The sequence below is a fragment of the Myxine glutinosa genome, chromosome 4 (genome assembly GCF_964187855.1).
Source record: "Myxine glutinosa chromosome 4, kmMyxGlut1.1, whole genome shotgun sequence".
Taxonomy (NCBI): Eukaryota; Metazoa; Chordata; class Myxini; order Myxiniformes; family Myxinidae; genus Myxine; species Myxine glutinosa.
In genome coordinates this window covers 194,855,949-194,872,678 of record NC_136264.1, presented here as the reverse complement: position 1 = coordinate 194,872,678, position 16,730 = coordinate 194,855,949, and the positions used below count along the sequence as shown (strand labels likewise).

The 16,730-nt window shown below is 39.9% G+C and overlaps 1 protein-coding gene across 1 annotated transcript in view; it reads left to right on the top strand.

Moving 5' to 3' along the window:
* BSN (bassoon presynaptic cytomatrix protein) overlaps positions 1 to 16,730 on the top strand; it is a 166,040-nt gene that overhangs the window by 76,193 nt on the left and 73,117 nt on the right. The window contains exon 5 of the mRNA XM_078775345.1: positions 15,805 to 16,011. Coding sequence (XP_078631471.1) covers positions 15,805 to 16,011 — 207 coding nt within the window. The remainder of the gene's footprint in view (positions 1 to 15,804; positions 16,012 to 16,730) is intronic.

Below are 16,730 nucleotides of genomic sequence, written 5' to 3'. Positions count from 1 at the left end.
CTGTATCTATCTCTCTTTCTCTATCTTTCTGTATCTATCTCTCTGTATCTATCTCTCTGTACCTATCTCTCTGTATCTCTATCTCTCTGTATCTATCTCTCTGTATCTATCTCTCTATCTATCTCTCTGTATCTCTATCTCTCTGTATCTATCTCTCTGCATCTATCTCTCTGCATCTATCTCTCTGTATCTATCTCTCTGTATCTATCTCTCTGTATCTATCTCTCTGTATCTATCTCTCTGAAACTCTCTATATCTCTATGTATCTCTATCTCTCTGTATCTATCTCTCTGTATCTATCTCTCTGTATCTATCTCTCTGTATCTATCTCTCTGTATCTATCTCTCTGTATCTATCTCTCTGTATCTATCTCTCTGTATCTCTATCTCTCTGTATCTATCTCTCTGAAACTCTCTATATCTCTATGTATCTCTATCTCTCTGTATCTATCTCTCTGTATCTATCTCTCTGTATCTATCTCTCTGTATCTATCTCTCTGTATCTATCTCTCTGTATCTATCTCTCTGTATCTATCTCTCTGTATCTCTATCTCTCTGTATCTATCTCTCTGTATCTCTATCTCTCTGTATCTATCTCTCTGTATCTATCTCTCTGTATCTATCTCTCTGTATCTCCATCTCTCTGTATCTATCTCTCTGAAACTCTCTATATCTCTCTGTATCTCTATCTCTCTGTATCTATCTCTCTGAAACTCTCTATATCTCTATGTATCTCTATCTCTCTGTATCTATCTCTCTGTATCTATCTCTCTGTACCTATCTCTCTGTATCTCTATCTCTCTGTATCTATCTCTCTGTTTCTATCTCTCTGTATCTATCTCTCTGTATCTATCTCTCTGTATCTATCTCTCTGTATCTATCTCTCTGTATCTCTATCTCTCTGTATCTCTATCTCTCTGTATCTCTATCTCTCTGTATCTATCTCTCTGTATCTATCTCTCTGTATCTATCTCTCTGTATCTATCTCTCTGTATCTATCTCTCTGTATCTATCTCTCTGTATCTATCTCTCTGTATCTATCTCTGTGTCTCTATCTCTCTGTATCTATCTCTCTGTATCTCTATCTCTCTGTATCTATCTCTCTGTATCTATCTCTCTGTATCTATCTCTCTGTATCTATCTCTCTGTATCTATCTCTCTGTATCTCCATCTCTCTGTATCTATCTCTCTGAAACTCTCTATATCTCTATGTATCTCTATCTCTCTGTATCTATCTCTCTGTATCTATCTCTCTGTATCTCTATCTCTCTGTATCTATCTCTCTGTATCTCTATCTCTCTGTATCTATCTCTCTGTATCTCTATCTCTCTGTATCTATCTCTCTGAAACTCTCTATATCTCTATATATCTCTATCTCTCTTTATCTATCTCTCTGTATCTATCTCTCTGTATCTATCTCTCTGTATCTATCTCTCTGTATCTCTATCTCTCTGTATCTCTATCTCTCTGTATCTATCTCTCTGTATCTATCTCTCTGTATCTATCTCTCTGTATCTCTATCTCTGTATCTCTATCTCTCTGTATCTATCCTTCTGTATCTATCTCTCTGTATCTCTATGTCTCTGTATCTATCTCTATCTGTATCTCTATCTCTCTGTATCTATCTCTCTGTATCTATCTCTCTGTATCTATCTCTCTGTATCTCTATCTCTCTGTATCTATCTCTATCTGTATCTCTCTCTCTCTGTATCTATCTCTCTGCATCTATCTCTCTGTATCTATCTCTCTGTATCTATCTCTCTGTATCTATCTCTATCTGTATCTATCTCTCTGTATCTATCTCTCTGTATATCTATTTCTCTGTATCTCTATCTCTCTGTATCTATCTCTCTGTATCTATCTCTCTGTATCTCTATCTCTCTGTATCTCTATCTCTCTGTATCTATCTCTCTGTATCTTTATCTCTATCTGTATCTATCTCTCTGTATCTATCTCTCTGTACCTATCTCTCTGTACCTATCTCTCTGTATCTATCTCTATCTGTATCTATGTCTACCTGTATCTATCTCTCTGTATCTATCTCTCTGTATCTATCTCTCTGTATCTATATCTCTGTACCTATCTCTTTGTACCTATCTCTCTGTATCTATCTCTCTGTATCTCTATCTCTATCTGTATCTATCTCTCTGTATCTATCTCTCTGTACCTATCTCTCTGTACCTATCTCTCTGTATCTATCTCTCTGTATCTATCTCTCTGTATCTATCTCTCTGTACCTATCTCTCTGTATCTATCTATCTGTATCTATGTCTACCTGTATCTATCTCTCTGTATCTATCTCTCTGTATCTATATCTCTGTACCTATCTCTCTGTATCTATCTCTCTGTATCTTTATCTCTATCTGTATCTATCTCTCTGTATCTATCTCTCTGTACCTATCTCTCTGTGTCTATCTCTCTGTATCTTTATCTCTATCTGTATCTATCTCTCTGTATCTATCTCTCTGTACCTATCTCTCTGTATCTATCTCTCTGTATCTCTATCTCTCTGTATCTATCTCTCTGTATCTATCTCTCTGTATCTCTATCTCTCTGTATCTATCTCTCTGTATCTCTATCTCTCTGTATCTATCTCTCTGTATCTATCTCTCTGTATCTATCTCTCTGTATCTCTATCTCTCTGTATCTATCTCTCTGTATCTTTATCTCTATCTGTATCTATCTCTCTGTATCTATCTCTCTGTACCTATCTCTCTGTCCCTATATCTCTGTATCTATCTCTATCTGTATCTATCTCTATCTGTATCTCTTTCTCTCTGTATCTATCTCTCTGTATCTATCTCTCTGTATCTATATCTCTGGACCTATATCTCTGTGTCTCTCTCTCTGTATCTATCTCTCTGTATCTATATCTCTGTACCTATCTCTCTGTATCTATCTCTCTGTATCTATATCTATATCTGTATCTATCTCTCTGTATCTATCTATCTGTATCTATCTCTCTGTATCTATCTCTCTGTATCTATCTCTCTGTATCTATCTCTCTGTATCTATCTCTCTGTATCTATCTCTATCTGTATCTCTTTCTCTCTGTATCTATCTCTCTGTATCTATCTCTCTGTATCTCTATCTCTCTGTATCTATCTCTCTGTATCTCTATCTCTCTGTATCTATCTCTCTGTATCTCTATCTCTCTGTATCTATCTCTCTGTATCTATCTCTATCTGTATCTATGTCTATCTGTATCTATCTCTCTGTATCTATCTCTGTATCTATCTCTCTGTATCTATCTCTCTGTATCTCTATCTCTCTGTATCTATCTCTCTGTATCTATCTCTCTGTATCTATATCTCTGTATCTATCTCTCTGTATCTCTATCTCTCTGTATCTATCTCTCTGTATCTATATCTCTGTATCTATCTCTCTGTATCTATCTCTCTGTATCTATCTCTATCTGTATCTATCTCTCTGTATCTATCTCTCTATCTATATCTCTGTATCTATCTATCTGTATCTATATCTCTGTATCTATCTCTCTGTATCTATCTCTCTGTATCTATATCTCTGTATCTCTATATCTCTGTATCTCTATCTCTCTGTATCTATCTCTCTGTATCTATATCTCTGTATCTCTATCTCTCTGTATCGATCTCTCTGTATCTATCTCTCTGTATCTATCTCTCTGTATCTATCTCTCTGTATCTATATCTCTGTACCTATCTCTCTGTATCTATATCTCTGAACCTATCTCTCTGTATCTATCTCACTGTATCTCTCTCTGTATCTCTATCTCTCTGTATCTATATCTCTGTATCTATCTCTCTGTATCTATCTCTCTGTATCTCTATCTCTCTGTATCTATCTCTCTGTATCTATCTCTCTGTATCTATCTCTCTGTATCTATCTCTCTGTATCTCTATCTCTCTGTATCTATCTCTCTGTATCTATCTCTCTGTATCTCTATCTCTCTGTATCTATCTCTCTGTATCTATCTCTCTGTATCTCTATCTCTCTGTACCTATCTCTCTGTATCTATCTCTCTGTATCTATCTCTCTGTATCTATCTCTCTGTATCTCTATCTCTCTGTATCTATCTCTCTGTATCGATCTCTCTGTATCTATCTCTCTGTATCTATCTCTCTGTATCTATCTCTCTGTATCTATCTCTCTGTATCTATCTCTCTGTATCTATCTCTCTGTATCTCTATCTCTCTGTATCTATCTCTCTGTATCTCTGTCTCTCTGTATCTCCATCTCTCTGTATCTATCTCTCTGTATCTATCTCTCTGTATCTATCTCTCTGTATCTCTATCTCTCTGTATCTATATCTCTGTATCTATATCTCTGTATCTATCTCTCTGTATCTGTATCTCTGTATCTCTATCTCTCTGTATCTCTATCTCTGTACCTATCTCTCTGTATCTATCTCTGTATCGATCTCTCTGTATCTATCTCTCTGTATCTCTATCTCTTCTCTGTATCTATCTCTCTGTATCTATCTCTCTGTATCTATCTCTCTGCAGCTCTATCTCTCTGTATCTATCTCTCTGTATCTATCTCTCTCTATCTATCTCTCTCTATCTATATCTCTGTACCTATCTCTCTGTATCTATATCTCTGTACCGATCTCTCTGTATCTATATCTCTGTACCTATCTCTCTGTATCTATCTCTCTGTATCTATATCTCTGTACCTATCTCTCTGTATCTCTATCTCTCTGTATCTATATCTCTGTACCTATCTCTCTGTATCTATCTCTCTGTATCTATCTATCTGTATCTATCTCTCTGTATCTCTATCTCTTCTCTGTATCTATCTCTCTGTATCTATCTCTCTGTATCTATGTCTCTGTATCTCTATCTCTCTGTATCTATCTCTCTGTATCTATCTCTCTGTATCTCTATCTCTCTGTATCTATCTCTCTGTATCTATCTCTCTGTATCTATCTCTCTGTATCTCTATCTCTCTGTATCTATCTCTCTGTATCTCTATCTCTCTGTATCTCTATCTCTCTGAAACTCTCTATATCTCCATGTATCTCTATCTCTCTGTGTCTATCTCTCTGTATCTATCTCTCTGTATCTCTATCTCTCTGTATCTATCTCTCTGTATCTATCTCTCTGTATCTCTATCTCTCTGTATCAATCTCTCTGTATCTCTATCTCTATCTGTATCTATCTCTCTGAAACGCTCTATATCTCCATGTATCTCTATCTCTCTGTATCTATCTCTCTGTATCTATCTCTCTGTATCTCTATCTCTCTGTATCTCTATCTCTCTGTATCTATCTCTCTGTATCTATCTCTCTGTATCTATCTCTCTGTATCTATCTCTCTGAAACTCTCTATATCTCTATGTCTCTCTATCTCTCTGTATCTATCTCTCTGTATCTATCTCTCTGTATCTATCTCTCTGTATCTATCTCTCTGTATCTCTCTCTGTATCTCTATCTCTCTGTATCTATATCTCTGGATCTATCTCTCTGTATCTATCTCTCTGTATCTCTATCTCTCTGTATCTATCTCTCTGTATCTATCTCTCTGTATCTCTATCTCTCTGTATCTATCTCTCTGTATCTATCTCTCTGTATCTATATCTCTGTACCTATCTCTCTGTATCTATATCTCTGTATCTATATCTCTGTATCTATCTCTCTGTATCTATCTCTCTGTATCTATATCTCTGTATCTCTATCTCTCTGTATCTCTATCTCTGTACCTATCTCTCTGTATCTATCTCTGTATGTATCTCTGTATCTATCTCTCTATCTATCTCTCTGTATCTATCTCTCTGTATCTATCTCTCTGTATCTCTATCTCTTCTCTGTATCTATCTCTCTGTATCTATCTCTCTGTATCTATGTCTCTGTATCTCTATCTCTCTGTGTCTATCTCTCTGTATCTATCTCTCTGCAGCTCTATCTCTCTGTATCTATCTCTCTGTATCTATCTCTCTGTATCTATCTCTCTGTATCTATATCTCTGTACCGATCTCTCTGTATCTATCTCTCTGTATCTATATCTCTGTACCTATCTCTCTGGATCTATCTCTCTGTATCTATCTCTATCTGTATCTCTATCTCTCTGTATCTATCTCTCTGTATCTCTATCTCTCTGTATCTATCTCTCTGTATCTATCTCTCTGTATATATCTCTCTCTATCTATATCTCTGTACCTATCTCTCTGTATCTATATCTCTGTACCGATCTCTCTGTATCTATATCTCTGTACCTATCTCTCTGTATCTATCTCTCTGTATCTCTATCTCTCTGTATCTATATCTCTGTACCTATCTCTCTGTGTCTATCTCTCTGTATCTATCTATCTGTATCTATCTCTCTGTATCTCTATCTCTTCTCTGTATCTATCTCTCTGTATCTATCTCTCTGTATCTATGTCTCTGTATCTCCATCTCTCTGTATCTATCTCTCTGTATCTCTATCTCTCTGTCTATCTCTCTGTATCTATCTCTCTGTATCTATCTCTCTGTATCTATCTCTCTGTATCTCTATCTCTCTGTATCTATCTCTCTGTATCTCTATCTCTCTGTATCTATCTCTCTGTATCTCTATCTCTCTGTATCTCTCTCTCTCTGAAACTCTCTATATCTCCATGTATCTCTATCTCTCTGTATCTATCTCTCTGTATCTATCTCTCTGTATCTATCTCTCTGTATCTCTATCTCTCTGTATCTATCTCTCTGTATCTATCTCTCTGTATCTCTCTCTCTATCTGTATCTATCTCTCTGAAACGCTCTATATCTCCTTGTATCTCTATCTCTCTGTATCTATCTCTCTGTATCTATCTCTCTGTATCTATCTCTCTGTATCTATCTCTCTGAAACTCTCGATATCTCTATGTATCTCTATCTCTCTGTATCTATCTCTCTGTATCTATCTCTCTGTATCTATCTCTCTATCTATCTCTCTGTATCTATCTCTCTATCTCTATGTATCTCTATCTCTCTGTATCTATCTCTCTGTATCTATCTCTCTGTATCTATCTCTCTGTATCTATGTCTCTGTATCTCTATCTCTCTGTATCTCTATCTCTCTGTATCTATCTCTCTGAAAATCTCTATATCTCTATGTATCTCTATCTCTCTGTATCTATCTCTCTGTATCTATCTCTCTGTATCTATCTCTCTTTCTCTATCTCTCTGTATCTATCTCTCTGTATCTATCTCTCTGTATCTATCTCTCTGTATCTCTATCTCTCTGTATCTCTATCTCTCTGTATCTATCTCTCTGTATCTCTATCTCTCTGTATCTCTATCTCTCTGTATCTATCTCTCTGTATCTATCTCTCTGTATCTATCTCTCTGTATCTATCTCTCTGAAACTCTCTATATCTCCATGTATCTCTATCTCTCTGTATCTATCTCTCTGTATCTATCTCTCTGTATCTCTATCTCTCTGTATCTATCTCTCTGAAACTCTCTATATCTCTATGTATCTCTATCTCTCTGTATCTATCTCTCTGTATCTCTATCTCTCTGTATCTATCTCTCTGAAACTCTCTATTTCTCTATGTATCTCTATCTCTCTGTATCTATCTCTCTGTATCTATCTCTCTGTATTTATCTCTCTGTATCTATCTCTCTGTATCTATCTCTCTGTATCTATCTCTCTGTATCTATCTCTCTGTATCTCTATCTCTCTGTATCTCTATCTCTCTGTATCTATCTCTCTGTATCTATCTCTCTGTATCTATCTCTCTGTATTTATCTCTCTGTATCTATCTCTCTGTATCTATCTCTCTGTATCTATCTCTCTGTATCTATCTCTCTGTATTTATCTCTCTGTATTTATCTCTCTGTATCTATCTCTCTGTATCTATCTCTCTGTATCTATCTCTCTGTATCTATCTATCTGTATCTATCTCTCTGTATCTATCTCTGTGAAACTCTCTATATCTCCATGTATCTCTATCTCTCTGTATCTATCTCTCTGTATCTATCTCTCTGTGTCTCTATCTCTCTGTATCTATCTCTCTGTGTCTCTATCTCTCTGTATCTCTATCTCTCTGTATCTATCTCGCTGTATCTCTATCTCTCTGTATCTATCTCTCTGTATCTATCTCTCTGTATCTATCTCTCTGTATCTCTCTATATCTCCATGTATCTCTATCTCTCTGTATCTATCTCTCTGTATCTATCTCTCTGTATCTATCTCTCTGTATCTCTATCTCTCTGTATCTATCTCTCTGAAACTCTCTATATCTCTATGTATCTCTATCTCTCTGTATCTATCTCTCGAAATCTCCATGTATCTCTATCTCTCTGTATCTATCTCTCTGTATCTATCTCTCTGTATCTATCTCTCTGTATCTATCTCTCTGTATTTATCTCTCTGTATTTATCTCTCTGTATCTATCTCTCTGTATCTATCTCTCTGTATCTATCTCTCTGTATCTATCTCTCTGTATCTATCTCTCTGTATCTATCTCTCTGTATCTATCTCTGTGAAACTCTCTATATCTCCATGTATCTCTATCTCTCTGTATCTATCTCTCTGTATCTATCTCTCTGTGTCTCTATCTCTCTGTATCTCTATCTCTCTGTATCTATCTCGCTGTATCTCTATCTCTCTGTATCTATCTCTCTGTATCTATCTCTCTGTATCTATCTCTCTGTATCTATCTCTCTGTATCTATCTCTCTGAAACTCTCTATATCTCCATGTATCTCTATCTCTCTGTATCTATCTCTCTGTATCTATCTCTCTGTATCTCTATCTCTCTGTATCTATCTCTCTGAAACTCTCTATATCTCTATGTATCTCTATCTCTCTGTATCTATCTCTCTATATCTCTAGGTCCCCGCATGCTCCGCGAAGATGGTGGCAGGCGATGGCAGGAACCCGTAGCGCGTCTCCCGAACAAGGCAGATGATGGGGCGGAACGGCAAAGGGCGGGACTTTTAGCGCGGCTGGCGATGACTCAGCCGTTCTCACTCACGCGTCTCAAATGCACTGTATATCGGTTCATGCGCGTCTGGATGCGCCTGCGTGTCTTTCACAGTTCTCACACGCTGCCAACTCCTCTTCCTCGATCCTCTGAGCTGGTTAGTGCGTGCAAGTCCTTCACCGCTCATCAAGTCCTCCCGCGCTAGTCCTTTCGTGCAAGTCCTTCCTTACTCTTGTGTGCGCGCCAGTCCTGCGACTCCTGTCAAGGGCTTTGCACAGTGGGTCTTGTAGCTACGCCCCCCGAACCTTCTGGGACACTCTCGACCCTTCTCACCATGCCCTGTGACGCAACGCCGCCGTCACCACCTCTGAGCCCTGATTGGCGGCTCGTGCTTACCGTCAGCGCTTCTGCCGCTCCGCCCTCGACTCCACCCCGGTCCTCCTAGCCTGCCTCGTGTTAACTCGCCCAATAATGAACCAACGTTTAGCGCAAAAGGGATTGAGGCTACGGACGTTGGATGATCGGTGGCAGTAGGGCCTATATTCTCCTGGCTCTTACTCAACGCAGAACTAACAATGGAAAGGAACTAAGCTCACAAATACTAAGACATAACTATACTATCGCGAGGCTACATGTTGCTTGTGTGACTAACTATGGGGGCCAAATTTTAACCTTTATTCGACTCACTGTACAAACTCAAAACCGCAACAATATACATATAATTATATATATATATATATATATATATATATATATATATATATATATATATATATATATATATATATATAAGTTCAAAACACAACTGGTCACAAGTGTGCCGCACTGACCGGGTCCTCAGTCGAGGTCCTCAGCATCATCCCGTTTCGGCCCTTCAACCTCGATACGGTCAGCTAAGGTGGGCCAGCAGGGGCACATACACATCCACATGCAGCAACTACACCTGGATGCGTACATACCCCCACCCCCAGCCAGTGCGAACGCAGACTACAACAACAACAACACCTCCGCATGCAGAATCCACAGCACCAAACAAACATGGTGGAACACTCAAACACCCACCTTTATACCCTTCACCACTCACCAACAAAACACACCAGATCATTCATACACACCCATACACACACACACAACACCAACCAACCAACCACCTACCCTTACAACATACACCACTCAACATACAAAAACACACACTCATGCAAAAATTAATTCATGCAAAAACACACACCCTCACCCACTCACTCGTATACACAAAATAAGAAATAATAATAGTAACAAAAAAAAAAAACCACACGCAACCAACCTACACCGTTCGACGTGCCTCCATAAACTTCCTCCATATCCAAAATGAGCCTTTCAAGGCAACCTGGGCCACCTTGTCACACATCCTCCTTTTTTCTGTCCCACACACTCCCAGCCTAGTAAGAAATGCAGAAAAGGAATTGCCAATATACCCTCTACACCCCACCTCAAATGGCTGACACGAAACTCGCCAACCCTTCTCCCGGCACTCTGCCTCCAGCTCACTGTACTTTCCTCTCTTCCTCTCATGCACCTCCTCCATGTTCTCTTCCCAAGGTACCGACAATTCCCCTAAGATGACCTGTCTTGTTGCACCTGACCAAATGACAATGTCAGGCCGCAACCTTGTCACACAGATCTCCTCTGGGAATACCAATTGTGGCTTTAGGTCTGCCACCACCTGCCAATCACAAGCATCTGACAGCCCTCTTGCTATCCACCTCCTCCTCTTTCCACCTCTTACCACTTGGCCCTCTTTGACAAACCACACCTCTCCCCCATCAGTCTCCTTATCCACTCTTCTTCCTCTCGACCTCAGCACCTCTTGTTGCACCATCAGCACCACCACCGCCAGCACCTGATCATATCGCCACCTGTATTGTCCTGCTGCCAATGCTACTGAACATGCACTCAGTGCATGCTGCACTGTTCCCACACCTCCACACAAATAACATCTCTCCTCCTGCAACAACCCCCACAATCTCAAGTTTACTGGTGACGGAAGCACATCATACGTTGCCCGCAACAGGAAATTCAACAATATTGGCTCCATCCTCCAAATCTCTTGCCACTTCAATATCCTCACCCGCAAACCTTCCCACCTCGTCCAAGCACCTTGCTGTGCCTGTCCGACTGCTTTCACATATCTCCCCTCCTCTTCCTTTCTTCTCACCTCCCTCTCAACCATCTTCCGCCTCTCTTTCACACATGCCTTTCCCCATCGCTCATGCTTCATCCACCCCAAGCCATCCTTCCCGTGCTGTACCATCCCCATGACCTCCTCCTGTTGCAACCGCTCCTCCATGTCGTCCACCTCTGCTCTTGCATTCCACTTCCGACTTCCCTTCTCCTCTGGGAGAGCATTCTTACCACTGCATCACTTGAATCCCACAACATCATGAACTCCCGCACCCTCACCACCTTAAACTCCTCGGTTAATGATGTCAAGGGAAACTGTATCCTGCTCAAGGGATATATATATATATATATCTCTGTAACATCCCTATATCTCTGTATCTCCCTTTATTTCTCTGTATCTCTCTCCTTATCTCTCTTATCTCTCTCTCACTTTGTGTATCTCTTTCTCTCTTTCTGAATCCCTCCCTATGAATTTGCCTCTCTCTCTCAATGCCAGAAAACATCTTGCATGTGACATCACAGCTCCTCCAGATATTGTGGAACAAAAGCTGAATTCAGCAGCAACAATATAAGCATTTATAACGATCTTTTGACAATTTTATTTTCGCTCTTGCGATTATTCAATCAATATTCTTGTCATATGCACTTAAGAATGAAGTAGGGAGGATAAAGAAACGAGCCAAAGTATAAAAACACATGGAGATTGCAGCTTTCATGTAATAAATTATAACCTTGGCTCTGTAATTCCGAGGGGAGTTTGATAATTTTGTTTATCGATTTTATTCCAACGTTGCAACCGGCTCAATGTGCTTATTGTGCCCTCATGAGATCCAACTTTATAACAGGTGAGTGTATGGTTCCCATAAATGCTCTCCATTCATTCATTCAGTTGTCTGATAATATTAATTGCTGTCATTTTATTCAATCAAAAAGTTTTTGTAAAACGGTTTTGTCCAACAGCTCCATCTTGCTTCCCTGTTTCCAGTAAGCTGGTACTCATTTTGTCCACATCAGAAGGACGACAGGCTGAATCAACCCAACTATTGATAGTTTAACGGCATGACAAGGCCTTGAACTCAAGACCCTAAGATCTTAAGCCAGCCACCTTAACCCTTAAGCCAACACCAGGCTTAGTTAAACGCTACAATGTCTTGTTTGTTATAAATGTTCATTGTTCGTGCCATGTTTAATCACAATTTTTCTTCCATTTGATCCTTCCTCCAATTTTGATGGGTTCGGAGTAAATGTGGTGCAATGTAAATCCCTGGTGGCGCAATGTATTTCCAGAGGAGAACAAGCATCTCCATGTGACGCGTGTGAAGGTGTTTTCTTCAGGGTAAATGTCGGCCTCTGCTTGGGATTTGTACCTGTTCGTCATTGTCATTGCTTGTGCCACAAATAGCCCATGACTCAGATGTGTTCACTCCAAAATTAAGCCTGGTGTTGGCTTAACGGTTAAGGTGGCTGGCTTAAGATCTTAAAGGGTCTTGAGTTTGAGCCGCTGTCGTGTCATTTAAATAACATCAGGTGGGTTGACATCTGTCATCCTTCCGAGGTTGTCATTCCGAGGTGCCAGTCATCCTTCCGAGGTTGGTAAAATGAGTACTGGCTTAATGGTAACGGGACACTGCATCAGCGGCACAGCTGCTCTTCCATTAAGTGATGCAACCAGCAGCCACAGGCTGTATGCGAAACAACACCACCTCCAAACATTTACCTGCCACGAGCACAGGTATGCCAACGTCGGTTTTCTTTGGGCAAGCGCAATGACAAAACAAGGAGGTTTCGGCACAAAGTGTAGGCGTTCAAATCTCATAGCAATTTGCACAAACTCGATGAATGTTCACATGTTACAATGTGGAACCAAGAATAACCTCATCTGACAGACTCTGCACTCTCACTCAACATTTGAGATTTTTTTTTTTTTTTGCATACAACATCGAGGCTCGTGTAAGAGCTAACATCAATCACAAAAAAAAACGGACACATAAAACATACAACATGGGGAGGGAGAGGGAAGCACACAAGTACAGTGCATTCAGAAAGTATTCAGACCCCTTCACTTTTTTCACATTTTGTTATGTTGCAGCCTTATGCTGAAATCGATTAAATTCATTTTTTCCCTCATCAATCTACACTCAATACCCCATAATGACAAAGAGAAAACAGGATTTTAGAAAGTGATTACAGCTTCGAGTCTTCTTGGGTATGTCTGTATTAGCTTTGCACACCTGGATTTGGGGAGTTTCTCCCATTCTTCCTTGCAGATTTGTTCAAGCTCTGTCAAGTTGGATGGGGAGCGTCAGGGAACAGCAATCTTCAAGTTCTTCCACAGATTCTCAATGGGATTCAGGTCTGGGCTTTGGCTGGGCCACTCATGGACTTTCACATTCTTGTTCTGAAACCATTCCAGTGTTGCTTTCGCTGTACGATTTGGGTCATTGTCCTGTGGGAACACAAATCTTCCCCGCAATATAAGCTCGTTTGCACTCTGAAGCAGGTTCTCCTCAATGATTTGCATGTATTTGACTCCATTCATTGTTCCCTCTATCCTTACAAGTCTCCCAGTTCCTACCGCTGAAAAGCATCCCCATAGCATGATGCTGTTACCACCATGTTTCACGGAATGGATGGTGTTAGATGGGTGATGAACTGTACTCAGCTGTTTCTGGCAGACGTAATGCTTGCATTCATGCCATAGACTTCAATTTTTATCCCATCAGACCGCAGAATCTTTTCCCTCCTGCTCTCAGTCTTTCACATGTCTTTTAGCAAACTCCAGGCATGCTGCCGTGTGCTTTTTTCTCAGCAGTGGCTTTTGTCTGGCTACTCTCCCATAACGCTTCGATTTGTGAAGGGCTGCTGAGACTATTGTCCTTCTGGCAGGTTCTCCCATCTCAGCCAAGGAACTCTGTAGTTCTGTCACAGTGTCATTGGTTTCTTGGTCGCCTCCCTGACAAACGTCATTCTTGCCCAGTTGCTCAGTTTGGTCAGACAGCCAGCTCGAGGAAGAGTCTGGGTAGTTCCATATTATTTCCATTTTCGAATGATGGAGCTCACTGTGCTCTTGGGATCTCTAGAAATTGTTTTATACCCTTCCCCAGATCTGTGACTCCTCACAATTTTATGTCGGAGTTCTACGGATAGTTCCTTGGAGTTTATGGTAGAGTGTCTGCTTTAATATGCACTTTCAATTGTGGGACCTTTATATAGAAAGGTGTGTTTCCTTCTATGTTATGTCCAATCAATTGAATTGGCCACAGGTGGACTCCAATCAAGTTGCAGAGACATCGCAAGGATGATCAAAGAAAATGGAATGCACCTGAGCTCAATTTGGAGTGTCATAGCAAAGGGGTTGAATACTTATTGACTCAATACATTTCAGCTTTTCATTTTTGATAGATTTTTTTAAATTTCTAAAAAAACAAATTCCACTTTGACATAATGTGGTTGGTGTGTAAATCAGTGACAAAAATCTCAATATAATACATTTTAACTTCAATATGTAACACAACAAAATATGAAAAAGGTCAAGGGGTGTGAATACTTTCTGAAGGCACTGTATACATGTATATGTATCTTGTCCTGTGTTGTCACTGTAATACTCCTTCAAACTTTTGTGAAATCGTACTAAAGTTCCTAAACCCCTTTCCTTTTCTCCCTAAACCCCTCCCCTCTCTTCAAAAACGATGGGTTTTTTTCACATGTATTGACGTATACATAACCGAAGATGTAGTCTCGGAATGTGCGATCACCCAATCGATATTCCTCAGACCACAGCTGATGACCTCAGCCTTCAACATGGAACTGATTTGTACTATTCCCTTTGTTCCCACGGTGGATACTTGATGATCAACGAATTAGTAGAATCATTGATTTGTCATCGGAGATGCTTCTTTTCGCCTAACCATTTATGAACCACGAAGTGGAATGGTATTTCAAATATCAGATTATCCAGAGTCCCCATGATTTTGTTTGAATTTGGCACTCAGTCTGTGTTTTCAAGACTGAAAAACATGCTTTCTGTTTAGGCTCTAAGGTATACAATTGGCATCAAATGTGTTGGAGAAGAAAGTTTTGCTATTTTCATCTGATGGTAAAACCGTAATTCTGATCGAAGGTCACTTACTTGTCAAACGTTGTTCAATATGTCACAGACATTGATTTGTTTTGATCATGACATCATTTGTTTCATTACATGCAATGTCTGCTTTTCATTCAATTGGATTTTTATGATCAGACAATAATTAAAAAAAATGTCGAGTTTTGAGCATTAGTTTTTTTTTTCAATAAAGTACATATTTTCATGTGTATTTATAGAGCGTTCATTGTCTATATTTAGAATAGTCTTTAGAATTTATGACAAAAATAAAAACCCACAAACAATGTTTCCTTCACTTTGGTCGGCGAAATTGTTATTTTTCAATTGTCAATGTTTTTCAATGTAATTTTTTTTTTGTGCTTCCCCGAACCTAAAATCATGGATCCGCACCTGCTTTTAGTAAACAACTATTTTGAGGTTTGCAATTAAGTTAATGTTAAGTACATGGTGTTGTGGGATTAGTATAATTTTCAAAACCCTTCAAATGTTAACATAATGATTTCGGAATGGCTGTCATTTTTTCAATAAATTATTATATTTGTGAGGAACAGACTCGTGAAGAAACAATTGGGGTGTGTGCCTGTACGCATGTGTGTGCATGTGCACGTCGGTCGTCATGTGGCAAGTGTGGAATGATGTGACCATCGCTCACAGCTTGCCCTGCTTATTTTACAGTGCAAGGAATGGCTGTGTTTGACCTGCCACACTCAGAAGGTGCTGTCAGGGGAGCTTGGAGATCCTGGTGACACCCAGGCAACTTCAAGGCAACCAGTGCATGTTTCGCAGCCACTTTTCCATTCTGTCCAATCCGGCGATGATTCTATGCAGCCTACTTCCCAGCAGGATAAACCCAAAGGACAGCCTGTTGGCACTCTTGCAAAGGTAGGTTCATTAAATGAGGGATGGCTATGTTGAGGCTGTCACATTACATGAGATTTCATGTTCTGTAAATGAATACACCTCAACAATTTTGGGTGAATCCTTAAAAAAATAGAATTGGGGCTAATGAGAGCAATATTACAGAGAATGGAGGAGTAACATACTACCGGAAGAACAATGGGGGAACAGACAGACAGAGGATGTGCATACAACAGAAAAAGCGATATTGGCAATTATTATGGATCCTATGGCTTTCCTTAGCCTGGTGTTGGCTTAGCGGTTAGGGTGCCGGCTTGGGATCCTCGGATCCTGGGTTCGAATCCCGGTCAATCGCTGAATTAACGCCAGGGGGGTTGACTCAGCCTGTCATCATTCCGAGGTCGGCAAATTGAGTACCAGTTCACTGGTAATTCCCTGTGTGTCGCAAAAGGCGACCAACAGGGTTGGCGGCAGGAAGGGCATCCGGCCATAAAACATTGCTTCAAAAAGGGGACCACGGTGCCCAAAAAAGGCCAACCCCTGCTCTGCGTGGAAAAATGGCCTCTAAAGGTGGTCTATGGCTTTCCTTACAACTGGAAGTACTGTAGACTTGCTGGTCTGGAGTTGTGTGGAGTCAATTTATGCATCTTCTTTGGATGAGGGTGATATTGCTCAGATTCCTTGCAGATGGGATGTAGCTTGAAGTGAAGGACCTGAAGAAAACAGGCGATGATAGTTCAGCA